The sequence below is a fragment of the Perognathus longimembris genome, chromosome 4, assembly GCF_023159225.1.
Source record: "Perognathus longimembris pacificus isolate PPM17 chromosome 4, ASM2315922v1, whole genome shotgun sequence".
Taxonomy (NCBI): domain Eukaryota; kingdom Metazoa; phylum Chordata; class Mammalia; order Rodentia; family Heteromyidae; genus Perognathus; species Perognathus longimembris.
Window position 1 is genome coordinate 22,550,895 of NC_063164.1, and position 22,334 is coordinate 22,573,228.

A 22,334-nucleotide genomic window follows, 5' to 3' on the forward strand; every position below is an offset into this window, starting at 1 on the left:
AAAAAAAGAGCACACCTTGAGTATCCACCCACAGGCTGTCCGCATCCAGGATGGAGTCGTCGATGGTGGTCTCGTCTTTGTAATCGTCGTAGGTTTCCGTCTTGTATTCGGAGTAGGCGACGACCTCTTCTCTCTCCGGGGAAGCTGGAGCCTCTGGAGAGCCATCTCTGGGTTCTGCCTGGGCTTCGGCTGCCATTTCGACTTCGAACTCTTCCTCCTCGTGAGGGGATGGCCTCCTTCCCACCTCGGGCTGCTCTAAGGCTGCAAAGCGCACACTGTGGGACCCCGACTCACCCTCATCAGTGGTGGTTTGCACTACTGTGATGAAATCGTCCTCGATGGTCACCACAGACTCGATCACTCCTTTGTGTTCGCCTGGGCAGGTCTCCACCATCTCTTCCCGGCTACTTGGGATACCCAGGTCAGTTATCTGAAGGGTGTCTGAGCGGAAGAGGAGTTTATCGTATTCTCCCCGGGCCTCGATCTCATCCTCCTCACTTGGAGCCTCTACGGGTTCACACACGATGGCTTCTTCAACCTGTGTCTGGGTCCCATCGGAGGGTGTGACAGATATATCGGGGGTCTCCTTGCTTTCTTCCTGTGACAACTGAATAAACTCCATCTGGACTTCGGCTTGGCCATCTGCAGCTAAATCAGCCTCTGAAACAGCAGGCGGGCAAGGGATTTCCACCGACAACTTAATGGCAACTTCATCCTGAATCAGAGATGATTCTGGAGATGTTTCCTTCTTTCCATCATCAGGTTTCAAGGACTCCATGGTAAGGCTTTCATGTTCACCACTAGATTCATAGGATTCCTCTTTGTCCACAGCCTCCTGGTGCACTAAGTCAGGCTTGGCTACTTTCTCCTTGACTTCTGTCTCACTCACCTTGGCACCTTCTTTCCCATGGCTGGGCTCAACACCCATGAACACATCTGTTGCTTGAAGTACTTTGGATGAGGGGGTCAGCTCCTGCCCAGCTTCAAGTTGAAGCTCTAAGCCCTTCCCAACCTCTACACTCAGCTCCGTAGCCATCTGTCCAAAGTCACTGATTTTCACCTCTAACTGATCCTGGTCACCTTTCTTTGCAGTCAAATCCAGTTCTTGTTCAGCCTTTCTAGATATTTCTACCTCAGCTATCTCTGGCACTGAACCAAGACCTTTTCCTACTTTCTCAGTGACTGCTGGTTCTTTGGTGGTGGAAATTTGTTCATAGGTCATTCCCAATCCAAGTATTTCTGCTTTGCCACCAGCCTCTTCTGTTTCCTTGGTGTGTTCTTCACTTTTTTCTAAGACAGTATCCAGCTTGTCATTGGCTTTTCTGTCCTGGTCAAACTCCTTACCCAATCCTGATTTGTCAGCAGAGGTATATGGAGCTGCTTCTTTCTCAGCACTGAACTCATCTTTGACTCTTCCAGCAGCTGCAAGTTTTACTTCAATCAAGGAGAGGTCTGTGGCCAAATCCCTTCGAACTTTATCATCAGACCCCTCATAAAAGGAACCACTCTCTCCTGACAAATTGTCACTGTCTTGAACTGGCGATGGCAGGGGGACGGTGTATTTATTGAACACACAGTATCCAAGGTCTTCAGGCTGACTGTCTGTTTTCACGATGACATGGTTTTCATCGGTTACAGGTGGCAAGCCAGGACTACTTTCCTCAACTAAAGTCTCTGATGGGACTGATTTCCTCCTGGCAACCTCAGCATCTGTACTCACCGAAGCTAGCCTGGACCGTGTGCCTGCCAGATCAAGCATTTCAGGTAGATCAGGGGCCATGACAGTCCCATTTTTGTAGTAATCTTTGGCTAGGAACGGTGACTCACTGGATGTCTCAACCTGAGTATTTTCCTGACCACTAGTAGCTTTCTCCTCCTCGATCTTTTCCTCCTCCTCTTTGCTTTCTATTGGGAAGCAAGGGGCTTTCTCCACTGCAGGTGTGGTAGCAGGGAGGTAATCGTCTCCTTCATCCATGCTTCCACTAGTGTTGGTTAGAATATCAGAAGCCAAAGGAGAGAGATCATGGCCCCTGCCAAAATTAAATCCCAGGGCGATGGAATCCAGGCAGGACATGGGCAAATTGATTGACATGCTTCTCTGTTCTATGGCAGACCTACCGCCAAGTCCCAAGCTTCTGCTGAGTGTCAGATCATCCTTATTCTTACTGTGGAGATCCCTTTTCTCCCCATATACTTTTGGATCAATGGTGAACATTCTCTCTTGAGGAGAACTGGGTTCTTCAGGTAACTCAGAGGGATAACTCTGTGCGAGGGTGCTGTACCCTGCTTCTTGGGCTGGAGCACTGGGCTGCGATTCTTTGCCCTCTTGAAATCCCTTGTCATCATTTTGAGTGGTGGGAGATATGGTATCAATGGACTCCTGGGCTCTTTCTCTTGCATCACTTAGTTCGTAATAATCACTGCCTAGCTCAGTGCTCTTTGTGGATTCTTCTTTCAAGGCAGATGTTTCAAAGTACTTGGACATTCCTGACTTATCTTCATAAAATGGCATGCCAACCTCAGCAGATGTTGCAGCCCCTACTCCTTGCACCTTATCTCTGACAGCAGCTTTCTCCTCAGAAAACTCCTGGGCTGCACTCTTTTCACTCAAAGTAGCTGGCTCAGTTGTGACTTTTTCCAAGGTCTTAGGGGCCATGACTGAATCTGTAAATGCTGAGCCCAAACTTGCTGGGAAGGAGTCCTGTTTAAATATATCTGTGCTCAATGCTTGGCTTTTCTGTCCTTCTTTTGAGAAAGAGAGCTCCAGGGAGCTCTGAATCACACCTGTTTCTTCATCTCTCTGTTTTAGGGTCTCCTTCTCTTTCAGTGTCAATTCTTTATCAGGAATGATTACTTCTTCTTCAGGTTTGGGCTGTGGTTCCTGTCCACTGGGAATGGAAGTATCTTTTTTCTCCTTTGTACCTTCCTTTTCTTCCCCTAAACCCTTCTCCACAACATATCCCTCCATAACTAGACCGTAAGCATCTTTGGGTAAGATAATTGCCTCTGTGGGTAGAGTTTCTGCTACTTTCTCAGTCTTATCTTTCTGCGGCTCCTCTACTTTAGCACTATCTTTGGCAGTAGCTGAGTCAGTGGTTTCCTGCAGAGATTTTTTGTCTTCTGGTTGTAAGAGGACAGGGGCAAAGGGTGATGCTCCTGTTGCTATTTCATTCTTCATGACATCTAAAGGGAGAGTGAAGCCACCTTGGAAAGGACTGGGCATAGGAGAATCAAACTGCTTCCCTTCCCATCTTGGGATATCCTCAAGTACGTCTTTCTCCCTCATAGGTGTCAGGGGGCCAGGGGAAACTGGAGCTGCTAAACCCCACTCATCCTTCTTTGTTTCAACGGGAATTTCAATGAACCAGTCTTTCTGCTCTTTGGGAGCTGGAGGCTCTGCTGTGAGGCCAATGCCAGGTATCACTATACTTGTTTGTGTCTTCTGTTTCACGTCTTCCAGGCTGTCACCAAGAGCATGCCCAAAGAGAGCCAGAGGTGCCTTTTCTCCTTCTGCACCTTGGATTTCTTTTTTATCAAGGGAGGTTTTAGTTGTCTCTGGCTGAGGAACTAAGGCAGCATGTTTAAGGTCTTCACCAGGCTTACATACTATCTCTGACTCTTTTTCCTTCGTATCTAAAGGCTCAGCTGATGAGGGAGTCAATTCCCGCTGGTCATGAAACTCCATCTTCGAGGCTGTAAGTAAATCTGAAGTAATCGGGTTGATTTTTAAACAAATAGTAAGAAAGGGCTTTCAGGCAGTAAGCTTAAAATAATACTTGGAGATGGCAAATGAAGAGATGAGGATTAAAGGAAAAAGGATGGAACATGCAAGCATGCTTCCCCTTTAGAAATCTATGCAAATGATAATACTGATATATATATATATACATATATATACTATTACTAGGATGGAATGTTAGAAATTAATGTATATAGGAATTCTCAGGAATTATTATTATATTATTATTTGGGCTGCTTATTTTTCCTTTTTTATTTGTTCATTTTCTCTTAAATATTATGTGATATGCATTAGAGTATAAAAGCAAACGTATGTGCTTTCTATAGAAAATGATAAATTAATGCAAATGAACAAGTAGCTGATGTTAAGGTACAAAGAATATATATTAAAGAGAAAATCTGGGTAGGGATTGCCATCTTCTGGGTTTGTTTATAAGTTTTCTCATTGAAAATAGATTGGCAGGCCATGGGCAGAAGGTCAGGTAATTCACAATAATAAAATATTAATAGATTTTGATAAGTTGATTAACAATTATCAATACCAACTTTAGAGGCATTAAGAAATTATACTGATATGAATTTTTAGAAGTCATCTGAGATTTATTTCTAGTTGTGTAAGTAAACTCTTGCTATTAATTTCTATGATATGATCTAGCATATCATTGACTATCTATATTTTTACCTATTCAAAACTCTTAATTTCTAATAATCATTACTTATTTTGTATGTTATATAAGAGAATCTGAATTATATTATTAAGACTGAGAAGTCATAGGGATAACAAAAATCTTTAAAAGAATACACTACTAAAATACCTTTCTTCCCATGGTCCTGGCCTGGTTATATTTCCCTAGAACATAATCAATAATTGAAGCATTGGTTGGTATTGGCTTTACAGATGCTTCACAAGAAATAAATGACTTATTCCCATTTTTATTTATGTATCAATCTGAGAGGCTATAGAGTCCTACTTGTGTTTTAAGATTAAAGACCACACAATGGTGGTCTTTAGAGTTACATGTAGTTGTCTGGGAAAGATTTGAGGAAAAACGATAAAATCCAACCATCTTTGAAAGAGGGAGTGTATGGATCATTGTTTCCTTATACACTTATGTGTCCTGCTGTAATTGTAGGAAAGAAAGATTTAATGAACTTGTAATGAAGGTTAGATGAATGAAAACCTCAAGAGGTACAGGAGTGACCATGGGGGTTGGCTGCCATGGAGAGAAAATGACATGAGAAGCATCAATGAGATTTCTTAAGGGAGCCAAACCAATATTCGCTGAAGCAAAAACATAAAAACAAAAATAACTAAACAAACATAGCATGTTGCAGTTGCAAACAAAAGCATTTCTATCATTTAAGCCTCTGCACCAAACTCCAACTCTAGGACTTGAAAGAAAAGCATATGAAATTGCTGTCCCCAAAATAAAAACAAAAAAATATACAATGTATTAGCAATGTGACTGGCAAACATTTGAGATGAGGGGGGAGGGTAAATCAAAAGCTCATAAAGCACCTTCAGCCTGCTGCAAAGCGGATTGTATCATGGCAAAGGACAACCAGGAATCATCTGCAGCAGGGGACAACCAAGCTGCCACACAGCATCTGCGCAAGCCATACTCTGCTCATGAGGCCTACAATGGTGGTCTTGTGATCATGAGAGGACCCAGCCATGAAGCAACATTGGAAAGGCAGCAGGTTGGTAAGCCGCTGGAGTGATGGCTTGCAACAACACATGCAAATCCTGAGAAAGACACACCTTCCTTGGCAGAGGAAGGGGATTTTACTTCTGGAGACACCTCTTTGACCTCTTTTACACCTTTCTCATGTAGGTCCCCAGTCCAGGCACTCTCTTCCGGAACTATTTGGGCCACTGCACTAGATTCCACTTGGCCCCCACTGAGGGCCTGGGGTGGGTCTGAGGACTTAGTAGCCCCACACTTTTCCCCAGGAAGAGCAGCAGGTTTCTTTTCCTCAGCCATCGCACCCTCTAGCGTTTCTTCTTCTTAGGGATGAAAAAGATGTTGACATCATGACCACAGAACAACACACAGAAGGACAGAAATATTGTTCAAGGAACACTTTCAGCTCCATTGGAATGATCCAATCAAGACCTCAGGGATGTTTTGTTTTACCACTAGATGAGCAAATTGATAGTATAATGCAAGGTACATTGTGTACTGGTTGAAAAATTATAGCGTATAATGCACTAATAGTCACCTTTTAAAAGTCTCATTCCAAAAGCTATTTATTTTAAAAACTGAGAGCTGAAAGGGTTTTATTGATTGATTACCCTTCGTGGAAATAGCAGTAAGCTATATGCATGTGAAGAGTTTGCTGGAAATAAGAGAGAGAGTTGGATGGATAATAGATGGTTGGGATAAGATACATGAATTAATGCACTGAAATGAAAGCCTTTAAATTTGTTAGACATGCTGTTTTCTCCAATGCAGAAAGTCCCTACCTAAGAATCCCTGATTGCTTTATTTAAAAGCTGGAAAGTACTCTAGAAGTTAAAGAAGGCCTTCCTACAAAATAATTCCCAGCCAAATGCCTTCACAGTTTTATCACAAGTCCATCAAAGGTACTCAAATTTATTTACTACTTCCCAATGAAAAACTACCATTTATGTTATCTTCATTGACTAATATGATGCCAGACAAAGGAAAATATTCAAGATAATATATAAATTTCATTATTTACAAACTTATTATTTGCAAAAGTCAGTCTCTAGACCACAATTATTATAATAAGGCTTAATCAATAATATTGTTTAAGTTCTTTTGACACTCAGAAAAACATAGGCATACTAGCAATAAAAACTTATTTCTTTAATTGAAGACAAAAATCTCCAAGAAAAGGTAATTGAGTGGCAAACTGCCAAGATAGCCTTGTCCCAAGAATATCATGTGGGAAGTAGCATCATTATTGTACTACTGATTTTTTTTCCCTTTACACTCCCTCCTCGGCCCCCGAGTCCTGGGCTTGAACTCAGGGCCCGAGCATTGTTCCTGGCTTCTTTTTGCTCAAGGCTACTTGAGGCACAGTGTCACTTTGGACTTTTTCTGTATATGTGATGCTGAGGAATTGAACCCAGGGCTTCATGGATGCTAGACAAGCATTCTACCACTAGGCCACATTCCCAATCCACCTTTAAACTTTAAATGACAATGAAAAACAATTGAATCACATTTTATCCCTTAATAAAGAGAAACATATAAAACATTCTATTGCTCTGCAGATAAAAGAAGGTTATTGTGAAATTTCTGAGAAACAATTATACATTATCTAATGGAAAGAAAAAGAATTTTCTTTTTAAAGAAACATTAACATCCCGAGGGAGAGAGTAGAGAGAAATTATTTCATCTTTTTTCATATTTAGAACTCAGGCACTAATTTTGTAAGTAATATGTTTTTAAAAGAAAAGATTCCAAAATGAATTATTAAGAGAATTTTTGCATAGATCTTGATTGCAGTTAAAGGAATTTTAATATAGCTGATATCACTCATGTCACTTCATGGATAAAGGCTAATCAAGTAAATTTACAAGGTCTCAAATTCGTGTCATTTTTTTTTAACCTTTCCATTTTCTTATTTTGTTTGGACATACTTCCATTGCACATAATGAAAAATGTCTGGGTATTTGATGATCTTAAGTTCCCACTGTGAGAAGAACATAGGTGCATTCAGTGGAGGTTATATTTTGTCAATGTGCCTGTACCATGGAGCTCTCTGTTTTCAAAAGGATCCCAAAGAAGCATCTTATCAGGACTATAATTAGTGAGCTATGAACTTATACCTCATTGTTTTTAAAACTGCCTGTACTTAACATTAAATACCATCTCCTAAGAAAACAAACTCTTCTGCTACTAAGCGAGTTATTTTGTCCATTTCCAAATAACCTCTTCACCTAAGAAAAAAATATTTTTAGCTGTATTTCTTCTTTTTCTTCAAAACTACTAGTTAGAATGAGGGACACAACAACCAGCGTCCCACTAATCTTATCCTTATCATAGACAATTGCATACTAGAAGGACTGTAGAAGGACTGACTTTGAATCATTTCTTTCATTTCAGCCCAGATCTGAGGGCAAGCTTTAGCCACCAGGCAAAGCCTCCATTGTTTCTGCAGATGATTAACTGAAATGAAGAAATTCATTCATAACACTGATTTCTACTCTAAATATATCCTCCAATCTTTCCTCTCTTAGGGAGTCATCATATCAACACAGCACTCTAAAAAGCTAATCTCTTTTGTATCACTGCATTTTCTTGGAAGCAAGGATATAAAGAGAGGAAGTGCTTACAGACCTGAAGTAAGACTTCCGTATAAAATTTGAGGCAGCTGCTGGTTGGGATTTGTCCTACAAAGGGACTTTACTTACATTTGGAAAAAACAGCCCTGAGCCCTGCCCACCCCCCACATGAAGGCACATTGAACAGGATGGGCGTGGCCAAAGCTGCAGGCTGAGGAGGAGGAGCAAAAGGGCACCATGCTTGGTTCACCTTTCTCCTGGCCTAAGTGGGCCTGTGCACTCTGCGCTGTGGCACTGGGTAGCACATTAGAGGCAGTCCATTCTGAGCTGAACAAAGGGTGCTCATAGTACTCCTCATCAGAATTGTAAGGCGCATCATCAGGCACAGACACGGAGATGGAGGGGGCTAGGAGCCTACGCCTCTCCCCGCTGGTGGCAGGTTCGTGGCTGGGGAACCTGTGTAGAGGACCCACTTGATCCTCAGCCCCTTCATCTACAAACAGACACACAGGAAGAAACTGCAGGAAGAACTGAATGAGACAGACACAAGATCAGACAGACGAGACAAACACCTCCATGAGGACACAAAGGGCCTGCGAAGCTGCATAGCAGGATGGAGATGGGAGAGGATTCCCAAGGCTCAACTGATGACAGATGGGAAACAGCGAATGCCGCATGCTTCAGTAGCCACTGAGTTTAAACTATCCTTTCGCAATTTTGCCATTGGTCTAAGTGAATCCAGAACAGTGACACCTCTGCTATAATAGAAATGATCTGTAAATTCTTCTCCAAGTCAGAATAAGCAAGGAAACACTGGGGTAGAAACAAAGCATCGCAAAACAAAAATGGATCCTTTGAAGACATTTCTTCAAGAAAATTAGTTCTTATTCTTATAACAATACATTTATAAGTTTAAAAAGAAATAAATTATTACCATGTTATGCCTGTCCGACTATACAGCAAAAAAAAAAAAATTATACCTGCTTGAAACACAACTTTAATTAACTAGGATGTCAAAGTACTTAGTATTTTGGTTAATTTAATGCTTGTTAACAACTTCAGTGAGGAAACAATTTCCATTCTGTCAAAAGATAAATGTGCAAAGCATTATTTGTCTTTCCTGCCTTGATATGGAGGAAGGAGTCAAGTCAAGATAGCTCTTTTATTGGATGCTGACATAACGTACCCAGGGCCATCATTTTAAACACTGGTCCTCACCTAAGTGGATTGAAGACAAAATTCATTTTGTTGAGAGAATTCCTACCATTATATTGTTTGATGAGAGCTTTGTTTTTTAATTATGTCTAGATGTAAGTAAGTAGTGATTAGGAAATTTGATACTCGACCATCTTGACCTGAGATGTGGCATCTACGCCCCACTAAAACCAAATAGTGTTAATTTTCAGGGTCCCTGAAGTGTGGCTTGTGCAGTGTACAAGAGTCCAGATCCTAATAAGGAAGCTGGTCTACAATTATGAATTCAAGGAAATGTATTTAATTAATGCAGATTTTCAAGCCGAGACACGGTTAAACAGAGAAGTAGGAGCTGTAGTCGGTATTTCAGTAAAAACAAATATGCATTAAGAAATCTGAAACTGAAAGCCAGTGGTACAAATGAAGTTGCCCAGAACAAAATCTTGGCAAACCTAAAGCCAACTCTAGACATTGTCAGCTAACTGTATCTATATTCAGCTTTCTTTTAGTATAAAACTTTTCCTTATATTTCTATCAGAATTTAAGCAGGCAGAATTATAGCATTAATTTGCAAAAGCATTGTATTTTTAGGAAAGTAACTTATTTTCAGCAGCCAAGTGTTGACAACTGGAAATAAATCTGAAATCACAAGGATGCTAAAATAACACTCTTGAGAGAATATGTTTAATCTTCTGAGCATATCATTTACTAATGGTCCCATGGAAGTTGCTACTGGATAGATGCTCAGAACTTTCTAAGCCCTAATACTTACTCTATCACAGGATAGCAGAGCCTAAAATCATGTGTGATATTCTTAGTTTAACTCAGCATGTGTTTTCAGTGGAGGAGGTAATTGTCCAGGATCTGGCCTACAACACGGACTGCATTAGTCCCAGTTTGTCACATAGCCCTGTCATTCATATTGCCTCCAGTCACACTTCTATTATGTTCAACTAATTTCATGGACAATTATAGGCGAAAGTGAAATCATAACTTTTCTTTTCTTCTCCCTTCCCCTCCCTCCCTTCCTCCCTTCCTTCCTTCTTTCCTCTCTCCCTCCCTTTCTTCTTCCCTTCTTTCCTTCTTTCATCCTTCCCTCTCCCTCCCTTCCTTCCTCCCATCCTTTCTCTCTCTCTTTCCTTTTTTCTTTCCCTCTCTCTCTTTTCTTTTGGTTGAACTCAGGGCCTGGGTACTTGAGCTATTCAGAGAGTGCTAACCACTTGAGCCACAGCTCTGTTTCTTGCTTCTTTTCTTGGAGATAAGAGTCTCACAAACTTTCCTGCCTGTCCTAGTTCTGAACTGTGATCCTGAGATCTCAGCTTCCTGAGTAACTAGAATTACAGGCATGAGCACCTGTGCCTGGCCTGTGTCCCAGCTTTTAAACATTTATCTATGAGGTAAAGAAGACTGTGGTGTGAACTGAAAGAACTGAATGGTAAGAGCTTGCAGTTAGAGACAACACTCACTGGAATCTTTAAGCTTTTGAAAACTTTTTTGTCCTCTTTCTTGCCATTGGTTGTTAAAGTGCCAAAATGTAAAAAATAGTTCAGAGTCTTGCTTCAGAGCTATAACCTTTCAAAAGAACACTATTTTCTATTGTGCAAATGTTCACTCTAAGCAGAAGATAACAAAAATATCAACAGAAACTGTAAAAATCCAGTGGAAAGGTTACTTGTATCTAACTATAAGCCAAGGTAACTTCAAAAAGAGTGTGTGGTGTGGCCAAGTCTGAACTTTTCTTGGTTCCGTGTGTTGCGCATTCCCCAAGTACCCATCAGCGAGGGGGAATAAAGGCCCTCTATGATATGAGCTCCAGAGACAAGCTAGGGGAGCTAAGCACAGGAGATGACCAACAGTGAATAGTGCCCTTGGTCCTTATTTGTTACAGATGCTCATCATAAAGTGAAAAAGGAATTTCGTAGCCTATCACACACAAAAAAAGTGCTTCTCTTTGAAGACAATTTACTTCCACTTCACAATAGACAAAGGGAGATTGTGGAACTGTGGGTTTCAATTTTGATTTTGAATCCAGACAAAAATAATTATCTCTCTGGGAGAAAAACAAAGTGTCAATAAATATAATCTACCTCTGGAGGCTGCTGGAAGGACTGAATGTGCAAGTGCCTGCATGAGCACGAGGTTTTATTACATATAGGTTGGCCTCTGTGTCTTTGGTATACTTAGGGAAGGTTCTGCTCTCTCCCATCATTGGACACAAAGTTGGAGCAGAGATATTTATTATGAAAATGAATTGAATTCATAACAGACAACTTTGTTGTTAGGATGTATCTTCTAAGGCCTTTAAGCCCTTCTTGTTTCAGCAAGATTTTGACTGAGAACTTGGTCTTCTGGCTGTTTGTGCTGCCCCCAAACAACATGGACTAAATATGCTGATTAGCAACTCTGTCACTGAGGCCAGGACACAGGAAAATACCACCCTAGGATTCCAGAGCAAACCTAAGAGTGCATAAGGATCCCTGGTCTGTTTGTACAGAATTCCATCACATTTGCACAGACTTCCTAATTCTAACAGCACAGTCCAAATAACAACCATCAGGTATAAGCCAAAAAAGAAAAAAGAAAGAAAGAAGGAAAGAGAGGAAAAAAAGCAAGGCTGAGTGCTGATGCTTCATGCCTATAATCTTAGTTATTATGGAGGCTGAGATGTGAGGATAGCAGTTCAAAGCCTGCCTAGCTGAGCAATAAGTCTGTGAGACTATTATCTCCTATTAAAATCACCAAAAAAAAAAAAGGCAGAAGGGAAGCTGTGATTCAAGTGATAGAGTACCAACCTTGAGTGAACAAGCTAAGAGACAGTGCCCAGGATCTGAGTTCTAACCCCAATATTCTAAAGAAAGGGAAAAAGAAGGGCAACTGTGTCAACATCACAGGCCTTCTTGGGCTAAGAGGATTCTCAGGCACTTGAATGGATTTAAGAAGGAGCTCAGAAACACTGTCAGTGACGTAAGAGAGGCACAACTCTCCAGTAGAGCTTCCAACTACATTTGCAGTAAAATCTAGTATTTCATTTGTAATAAAACCCCAGGGCTTCTGCTCACTCTCTTTCCTTCACTCTTCTCCCACTTTCTCACTACCCATTAGCCACAGTCCCTCATCCTAGAGCATGCTATCTTCTGCCCATCTGCATCCTGTTTCCTCTACTGCCTGAAGTACCCTTTCCTTCCATCTTTGCATGACAGACACTTCCTCATGTTTTTAGGATAACCATTACCTCCCCATTCAATAAGGAAAAGTTACTTTATCTCCTCTATCTTAAGGCCTCAAGTTCAGTTCCTTCCTGGTGCTGATCCACTCTTATATGATCTGTAAGATTATGAACTGGATTTCTGTCTTTCACTAAATAATGTGTTCCTAAAAAACAGGGATTGTTTCTGGGCTGCCCATGAGCATATACCCCAAATTTGAAGAACTTCTGGAATGTTTGTAGGGGTTCAATAAATTAGGTGCTGAAAAAAAGCTTCCAAATCTATAAGTTGAAAATTTAATCTCATTTAAGGTACTAATTATCAGTAGCTGTTACACATTAATTGTATTTTCCAAAGTTCTTTTCCTTGTTTAGAAAATTTTGTTTATCATTATCTCAACGTATTAAACTTGTAGAAAAAAACATATTGATTAAATAGAGAATAGCAATGCTAAAAATGTTTAGGTGTACAAAACTGTGACAATAATAATGTAACTTGGTGCTATGCACTTCAGTAATTTAGAGTTTGATATTAAGGAAATCAAACTATTTTAAATTAACCTAGTTACACATGATAAAAGGACAAATCTTTCACAACAAAAGTTACTCAGTAATGGCACAGTGAAATGATCTCTAAAATGACAGCAAAAGGAAAAATAAGAAGAAAATCAATAAAAGGGTATAGTTTTAAAATTCTGGTGTTAGTATATGAAATTGAAAACAAACCGTTATTATTTCTCTGGCTTAGTTCAGTCAACTTCTGTGCATCATTAAAAGAGCCACAGGAAAAGGAGAGCCAATGTTCCACTGCTGTTTCAACATAATGTAGTGCCTTTGATCAGAGACTCTGAATCGATGCTCTTATCAATGGGAACTGAAGAGCTGAGAGGGCATTCCACAGCAAGCTAGTGGATGAATGTATTCATGGGTAATAACAGGTCTCCACAAGAAAGAAACCATTGCCTCAGGTTTTAGTTCACTGTTCTCACTATCAGGTTTAGTTATTAACTTCTTGATTTACTAATATTTGTGGAGAGTTTGCCATTGCCCAGGTCCTGGGGAAGATCTTGGATATATAATGGTAAGCAAAACAGAGATAATTTTGGTATTACCATTGATCTCATAGGTAAATACTATTCTTGCTAGAATAAATTATATTTATTATTTTTGTTTAGCTACAACATAGGTATTTTCTTTCTCCAAACACTATATATTAGATATTGATTCTCTATAGTTATCTTTTTCTTTGCCCAGTATATTTTTCCATATTCTTCTACATCTGATTTTATATAGATAAAGAGTTACATATTTATTTAAGAACTTTGTTTATTCTGTCTATTTGAAACAGAACTCCAATTCTTGATCACATATATCGACCAGTGCTGTAGTCTATGGCTTGTGGGTTGATGTTTATTGCTTACCCCTTCAGAGAAGATAAACTTTGCAAAGTCAGGCCTTACCTTCCACCACTGCAATGGTCTGTTCTGAGGCTGGTGACGGGGGCGGAGAAGGGGGCAGATTAGCTGTCTCTTCAGCTGCTGAGGAATTAGATAAAGGAGAAAAGGGATATGACAATTAATTGTATTTGTTAGCAATTGTCCCATTCAAAAAAGCCTTCTGTAAAACTCAGTAAAGGAGGGCTGGGGATATAGCCTAGTGGCAAGAGTGCCTGCCTCGGATACACGAGGCCCTAGGTTCGATTCCCCAGCACCACATATACAGAAAACGGCCAGAAGCGGCGCTGTGGCTCAAGTGGCAGAGTGCTAGCCTTGAGCGGGAAGAAGCCAGGGACAGTGCTCAGGCCCTGAGTCCAAGGCCCAGGACTGGCCAAAAAAAAAAAAAAAAAAAACAACTCAGTAAAGGATTCACTTGTAATCTACATCTGACTTATCATTAGGCCTTGTACCTGTTCACATATTCCTGACAACTTAAACAGTAAAATAAGTATTCAATATTCTTCAAAAGAACATTTTGTCTTCCCTATAAAAAGTGGATTAGACACAAATGGTAAGATTGTATCATGAATCTCACTGATTTTTGGTCTCTTCAATTCATAATGTATTTCATTTGGTCTTCATATATCATGAAAAACCTGTTCATAGTTTGGAAAAGGGTGGCTAGAGCAACAAAAAGAAGATATTTAAATGGTGTGTTGTCCAACAACGTGGTCTAGAAACACTAAAAATATGTCAGTTGTTTTAGCTAGAGATAAAAGTACTACCACATTTTAAAAAGTAACATTTCTGTCCCCTAGTCTAATGTTATAACTCATCTCTTCTATGTATTCTAAGAAACAAGAAGTTGTCACAGCTGGGACAGCCCAGACATAGATCTGTGGACTGGGCACTGAGTTAGTTATCTTCTGGCCTTGCAGGAAGGTTCTAAAAGATTTAGCAGTCACTGTTTAGGGAGGTTTTCTCCTCAAGTATCTTCCTTATGAAATCTCCTATGAAGGCAAGGAATTTCAAAAGGAAGTATATCCTGCCGTGGCTAAATCTTTTTAATTTTTTTTTCTCATTTCTTTATTGTCAAGTGCTGTACAGAGAGGTCACAGTTTCATATGTAGGGCAGTGGTGGCTAAATCTTTTCGAAAGATTATATAAATGTCAGTTGCATAAAGCAATGACTGCAGATAGCTTTGGGTGATAGATGATGTTTTTATTTCCTAGAACCTGTGGGGGTATTTATGACATAACTATCTTATGATCCAGTGATTCCACTCTTGGGTATTTATCCAAAAGATTATAAACTAGGATACTGTAAAGCCACCTGTACAACCATATTCACTGCAGCACTATTTACCATAACCAAGGTATGGCATCAGCCCAGAGGATGAATGGTCAAGACAATGTGATAGATAGATAAACAGATAGAATAGAATTTTACTCATCCATTAGAAATAATGACATTATACCATCTGTAAAGAAGTGGAAAGACCTGGGAAAAAATCATGTTATGTGAAGTGAGTGAGGTCCAGAGAGTCAAAGGATGCATCTTTTCTAGCATATGTAGAAATTACAATTATTTTATACATATATAAGTAAACACTCTGGAGCAGTATGCAAGTATACACAAATATATTAACTGAAAAATGGTAGATTGAGGAGAGAAGTCAAATGTTATAATGCCTTAGAAAGGCTAACTCACAGTCCAACAAAATAAATACCAGGAAACAAGAACTAAAAAAAAGTAAGACAGTGTGTGTTTGGGGGGGGGGTGGTAGATGGATGAAGAAAAGAAGGATATAGGGTAAATGCAGTCATAAAATTTGATGCATACCCTACAAAATTAAGAAAATTGAGGGAAGAGGTAGGGTTGGGAAGGATGGGGAGAATGATGGAAGGTGTAACATTGACCAAGGTATATTCAATTAATTAATTGCTTAGTTGAGTGATAATCCCTTTATACAATGGCTTAAAGATACTAAAAATATATTTTAAAAGATATGAAAATTTAAAAATTGAATTTTCTTTCAAAGAATAGAAATAAATCAAAGACTGAAAGTTATATTTTAGGTTAGATAACTTTTCTTCTCTGTTTAGGAGAAAAATAAATGTTGATATTCAAAATACTGTGTTTAAGAAATGATTATAATAGCTGAGGAGCCTGTGGTTCATGCCTGTAATCCTAGTTACTCAAGAGGCTGAGATCTGAGGATTATGGCTCAGTCAGCCCAGGCAGGAGCATCTGTGAGACACTTTCCTCCAATGAACTAGCAAAAGAGTAGTGGCTCAAGTGGTAGAATGCCAGACCTCAGCTAAGGGTCTGAGTTCAAACCCCAGTACCAGCACAAAGAACAAACTTCCCCAAAAGAAAACAATCACTGTACTAATGTATACTGAAAATTATTTTTGGGAGGAAGCAAAAGATATTTATTACTTACATGTTAATAGACACTTGAAGGAACACTAACCAAGAAATCAAATATTAAGGATACATAAGATTGTAAGACAGGAAAATGGACATAGATTGTTTTTTAGGACTTCAAAGAGTACTGTCTGCAGATTGGATAGGTGTATCAAATTAATTGATTAACAAAAGATGCTCCTGTATATCTCTGCATGTATATGCATATATTTTATCTATCACTTGATCAATAGATCAATCTAACTTTCTGACAGGGCAGTGGATTTTTGGATGTGTGTTCTCCTTGGATATCTGGCACTGGAGGGAATTGCACTGATGACAGAAGAAGAGAGGCAGGCTATCTCTGTATCCATAAATAAGTGGTTAGTATTTCTTGATGATTCTAGCTTGACTCTTACTATAGATTTTGTGTAGCCACTTTAGAAAGACTTGGAAACAAGATTACAGTACAGACAGTCATTTACACAACCCCATAATGGGAAGTGCTCATCTCTAATTGAATTTTGGTCCATTTTCCTTATATATGGAAGACAGGGTTGTCAGGAAATCCTTTAAAGATCTACAAAATTAAAAGTTAAAGACCTGTTAGGAATATCTGACTGTAGGTTTATCACTCTGAAGACCACCATCATATCCCCAATAAACCTGCTGACAAGGGGGAAATAGGTCCCTTTGTTTCTCATTGTAGGTGATGGATGAATGTGACATGTAAGGATGACATATACAGATATAAGCTCTCCTTTGAACATGACCTGTGGGGAGCAGAGCAGCCAGTCCCAGGATTTGAGGCTCTTCTCATTTACCTAATGGCAGAGCTGTGGGCTGGTCTTTGTGCTGGGCTTCTTTCTCTTGTTCACCTTTCAGGACTGCTACAGCTTCAGCAGTGACTACTTGAACTATCCTTGCAGATACCTCCTCTGAAAAGAAACATTGACAAATGGAAACAACGAGGAATTAAAACAAGGTCCACAAAGAGGAAAAGTCACCATGTAGTCCTGGGCACTAGAATTTCAGTTTTTCTCTCCTCTCTTCATGAAGTGTAATGCAATATTTTTTCAATTGTATGTAAAACACAAGTATATATTTGGAGACGTATCACAGAGAATTAATGAAAGGAGTTTGTATTCTAAAGGCTATACAAAATGATCATGCAGCTAACAGAAAATAATTACTGAATTTAAAGATTAACTTTATTTCTTAAAACCATTTTATAGAAACTTAATTCTCTGTACCAAATACACATTCAAATAGATAGGAGGAAATTTATTTTGGTTTCCATCTATTTTATAATTTTCTCACATCACATCAGAAAATACTATTCAAGTAAGTTTGTATGTTCCTTTGCAGAAACACTTTTAAGACATAAAGTAAGTGCCTCAAAATGTAATTTGTGATTCAATGGAGCAGTGTGAACAAGATAAATTCTGAAATATGTAGGATAACTAATGTGAGCAAGTAATGAAGGCTTCATATAACAACAACTTGTTTTCAAGATTGGTGTAAGGACATTTTTGTTGGGAAGGGAGGGCTGGTTTTCTAGCATGCTCTCTACCACTGAGCCATATGCCAGTCAATCTTGTCAAATTTTTTTAAGACAGATATAGGCCTTTATCTAGTATATATTTTCAACTTACCTATCTTGTTCTATTGAACTATCAACAATACTTGGTTGGTTAATACCAAATTAAATGAAGTCGGAACTCTCCCAATATCCCTGAAAATTCTAACAGGTTTGAGTGATACAAGGCATGGTTGGTAGACTTGAAATTTGTTTTTAAATGTGTATCCTTTGGGTTTTCATCAGGACCAGCTGTGATTACTTGAACATGCAAAGGTTCACCAATTAGGCTATGAACACAAACTCTAAGCAAGTTGGCATATACCCGAGAACATATTTTAGTTGAGTTCTTTCAGGTGTTTAAAAGCAAAGTAAGATACATTAACAGTAAATTCAAGCATATGAATATAAAAGTCAGCTAATGTTTTTGCTTTTAAGACTCATGGGCATAATAATCCTATGTTAAAAGAAATGACAAATAAGCCTACCATGCAATTGTGGGAAAAGAAACAAAACAGTTTAAAACAGAATGCTCCTGTCAAGAAAAGGTTCTTCTCAGTAGAGCACAGAATGGTTGCCTAGGAAACCAAGTCTAATTGCTGCTGATGATGGAAACTAGTCAACAGGCATGCACTATGTAGTCTGAAGTGCTTTGTTAAACAATTACCCTAGATATATTCATAAAAATAAGAACAAAAACAGTCCTTGCTTCTATGCCTTGCTTAATTCTGAGAGTTAATGCCTACTTTGAAACTACTTCCTGTAAAATGAATTGGTGATTAAATTAAAAGAGCAAAGCAGACTGTTGAGTTTGGGGGTGGGGTAAGGACTGTTTGTTTCCTTGGTATCTCTGTATTAATTAAAGAAGACATTATTTGAATATTGCACTTTAGTCAGATCCTAATGATAACCTAGGTCACACCTGTTACCATTGCAGCTACATATCATTGTCTACCAGCCTTTCCTTTGGAATAGTTCTTCTAAAGATGTAGCCATTATTTAGCAATTAAAACGAAGGCCCAGTTAGCATATGGAGAAAAGTGCATTTGAATAAAATTAGTTCATGAAGATAAATGCTTTTAAGATAAGGGATGTACCAAGTTCAGTGCATAAATCGAAGAGAATTTCTTACATTTTTTTCTACAGACCAGGAAGTTTAATATTGTCACTATGGGGGGATATAAAGATTCTAAACTTAAATTGTGTTTGAAGGTGCAGATTATCTTGTCAAAAGACATTTGCATATGTCTTTCACTTTTCTAGTAGTGACCACAGATTTCTAGTGATCCTCCCTTAGTAACTTATTTAGCCATTCTCTTGTTATGCAAACTGAGGGGCTATTATTGTGATGGTAAGGTGTAGGAGAACTTATCCCCTCTCCATTGTTCACTATCCCAACTTATGTGATCATATAACATCTTGTTTAGATTACACATCAACATTACAATGAAGATTTAAATTAAGTCTTTAGCGCTTTCGCAGAACTGGTCTAGGATTTAAATTTGGTCAGATCAAGTGGTGTAGAAATGTAAGATAATTATCTGTGAAAGGATACCAAAGGTTAAGTAGGATACATGCTGGAGTCTAAAAACACTTAGCAAAGCATAGAGCAGAAATAGTATCTTCTGACAAATTCTGCTAAATTTGAGGCTTTATGTGGAAATAGGAAAAAAGAAACATATTTAAGCAGAACAAAAGTAGTAAATGAATAGCGTGTTTACCTTTGTACTTAGCATGTTCTAAAGTTTTTGCCTGGTAATGATGCTGGTGGTTTCTAGTATAGTACATCCTCATGTTGTTGTTTGTAAGCCATATTCTTACTAATTACGATACTGCATTTATACATATTGAGAAAGTCCCCCCTGAAATTTCCCAATAGATTTTTCTATCAACAAATTAAATACAATCATTTAGGCACTGTGGAAATTGATAATGGTTCTGGAATTCTGAAAAGCTGTTTGGTATCTTGTCAAATGTTTACAATTGAATAACTCTTTGAGGACTTGTGAGAAAATGGATTATTAGAAATATCAAGATGAAATAGAGATCAAAGAGACCTTGGATACATCTAGCTTAAGATAATCTAATATATAGTGTGTGTGTGTGTGTGTGTGTGTGTGTGTGTGTGTGTGTGCATGCTAGTATATCTAAATGCAAAATTGTACCCATTCACATAGGGTACTCTTCCTATTTTTAAAGTCTAATCTGTATTTGGATGTTTTAAAGGAATGGGACACCACAGTGAAGGAATGGTTTCTTATGAAGAAGTTAATGTTTCTCAAGCATCAATACCTAAAAATAGGGGGCTGGGAATATGGCCTAGTGGCAAGAGTGCTTGCCTCCCATACATGAAGCCCTGGGTTCGATTCCTCAGCACCACATATATAGAAAAGGCCAGAAGTGGCACTGTGGCTCAAGTGGCAGAGTGCTAGCCTTGAGCAAAAGGAAGCCAGGGACAGTGCTCAGGCCCTGAGTCCAAGACCCAGGACTGGCAAAAAAAAAAAAGATGGTTGGCTAAATCTTAAAAAGCAAAATAAAATCTTCAAAAAAAAACCCCTAAAAATATTCAAGACAGATGATATTGTGGAAAAATGAACAAACATTCTAGATTTCTCAAAGAGGCCACTGAAATGAAATTTCGAAATGTAACTCCCTTCTTCTCAGCAATAGTGTTCACCAGTTACTTCTACAAATTCAGACCTTTCCTTTAGAAGAAATTGTTGGTTACAATGGTTAAAAACAAAACTAAAAAACATTATCTTACCTAACATGTTCTTGTTCTTTCTGTCTTATTTCCATTACAATATACTCAAGTTTTTGGAGACCTTGTGACTGAGAAATACATGGAACTTTAGAACTACTTATATCATGAAAACACTCAGTCAGCCCATGGAGAAACCAGCATAGCTTCTGCATAATTAGAGTTTGAATAGACCTTAGACTCCAGACTTTGTTGAGTTTGACACGTCAACATCATCAAGATCATTATTAGTAGGCTTTCTTCTTAGCAAGCATTTCATGCAATATGAATGTTTTAAATAGGTGATTGTCCATCAGAAAATGCAAATTTTGGTTTGGCCACTGAAACTCTATGAACTATAGTCCACAATGATTCTCTTTGTACCAGCATCCCAAAGGACTTGATGGTCTTTGCTTTAGTGATAAGTATAGTAATTCTTTATAATTTTCAAGTTGCAAGTGTATTCAGATAACACAAGACATTAATGTTATTAGAATCATTAATTAGATATATTAATATATTGATAAATATGAGATAGAGATAAGAAAAGAAAAAAATAAAAAAGAGAAAAGATATATTTGAGCCACTCTTCTATCAGTATCTAATAATGTAGTTGAAATAAAAGCTCAGTTCAGCATGGTAGATATCTCATGAGGACAGGTGACCATTGCTTTCTCCATTAAATAAACTTCCTCTCCTATATTATGCTTTATGTAGTGGTGATTCAAACTTAATGTTTGTTTCCTTTCATATTGCAATAGGAACTTAAAGAATTAGGTGAGAAATAGCCTGCAGAAAATATGCTCTGTCATGCCAAGTTAGCGCAAGTTTTTATGCTTATTCATGTTTTCGGTTGTTCTTGTTTACTTTTCTGTTTGTTTCTTAAGGAAAAAGATCACTTTTGCATAGCATAGTGGCACATGTCTATAGTCCTATCTAATCAGGAACTTGAGACAGGAGGATGACTTCAGACTAAGAGTTCTAGGCCAATCTAGGCAGCAAGAAGACTGTGTAATGAAAAGAAAAAATGTTTTTCCTGTGTCAGTATGTATGTGCTGTACTTCGGAACATTTCAAAGGATGCCCAAAAATGGGTGCACTCATCATATTTTGTTCAGGCTGACCTTCAGATATTATGTACATAACATCTCTGCCAGGCAATACTACTATATTCCTTTAAAGCAGTTTAATTAAATCCATCACATAACAATATCCAATTTGCCTTAAGGTTCACATTGCCCATTTGTTGTAAATGAGATTTACTGATTTGTTGGCTAGCGCAGGAAAGCAAAGCAATTTTTATCTTCTAGCTAGAAGACCTAAAAGGGCATGCCATTCAGAGATTCATTTATATGATATCTCTCTAGTATTTCCGATCCAAGCCAACTTACAGTAGGCTCAATTTTACAGTAATCAATATGAAAAATTACTCAATATCCCTGTGTTTCTTAGTTTAGGTTACATGTTATTCAGAAGGGTCATTTATCTTGAGTTTTCATGTTCTTTCCAACTCAGTAATTTCCATCATCAAGAATATGTGTTCCATTAGGTAGCTGACTACTATCTTCAGTCAGTGATAGGCTTTATCTACTCCTAACTCTCAATTTTCACTACCAGGCCACCTGAAGTCTTTGACCACCTTCTACTACAATATTCCAGAGTTCCCACTTAATTCATTCCTGTTCTCATTGATAGCTCTGTCAGCTAGAGTGAATCTAGCCTTTTCTCATCATTTCTCAATTTACCTCTTCATTTCTAGTATTTCTTTGCAGCCT

The 22,334-nt window shown here is 38.5% G+C and overlaps 1 protein-coding gene across 5 annotated transcripts in view; it reads right to left on the reverse strand.

Annotated features, from left to right (window-relative positions):
• Window positions 1–22,334, reverse strand: part of Map2 (microtubule associated protein 2) — a 257,458-nt gene that overhangs the window by 34,803 nt on the left and 200,321 nt on the right. For 3 of the 5 annotated variants that reach the window (XM_048344848.1, XM_048344849.1, XM_048344847.1), the window contains 2 exons: window positions 17,066–17,179; window positions 13,856–13,933 (listed from right to left, as the gene is read on the reverse strand). In XM_048344848.1, coding sequence (XP_048200805.1) covers window positions 13,856–13,933; window positions 17,066–17,179 — 192 coding nt within the window. Of the gene's footprint in view, window positions 1–15; window positions 3,706–5,500; window positions 5,747–13,855; window positions 13,934–17,065; window positions 17,180–22,334 lie in introns of all 5 variants that reach the window. The other 2 variants (XM_048344852.1, XM_048344851.1) reach the window with 2 other exon arrangements.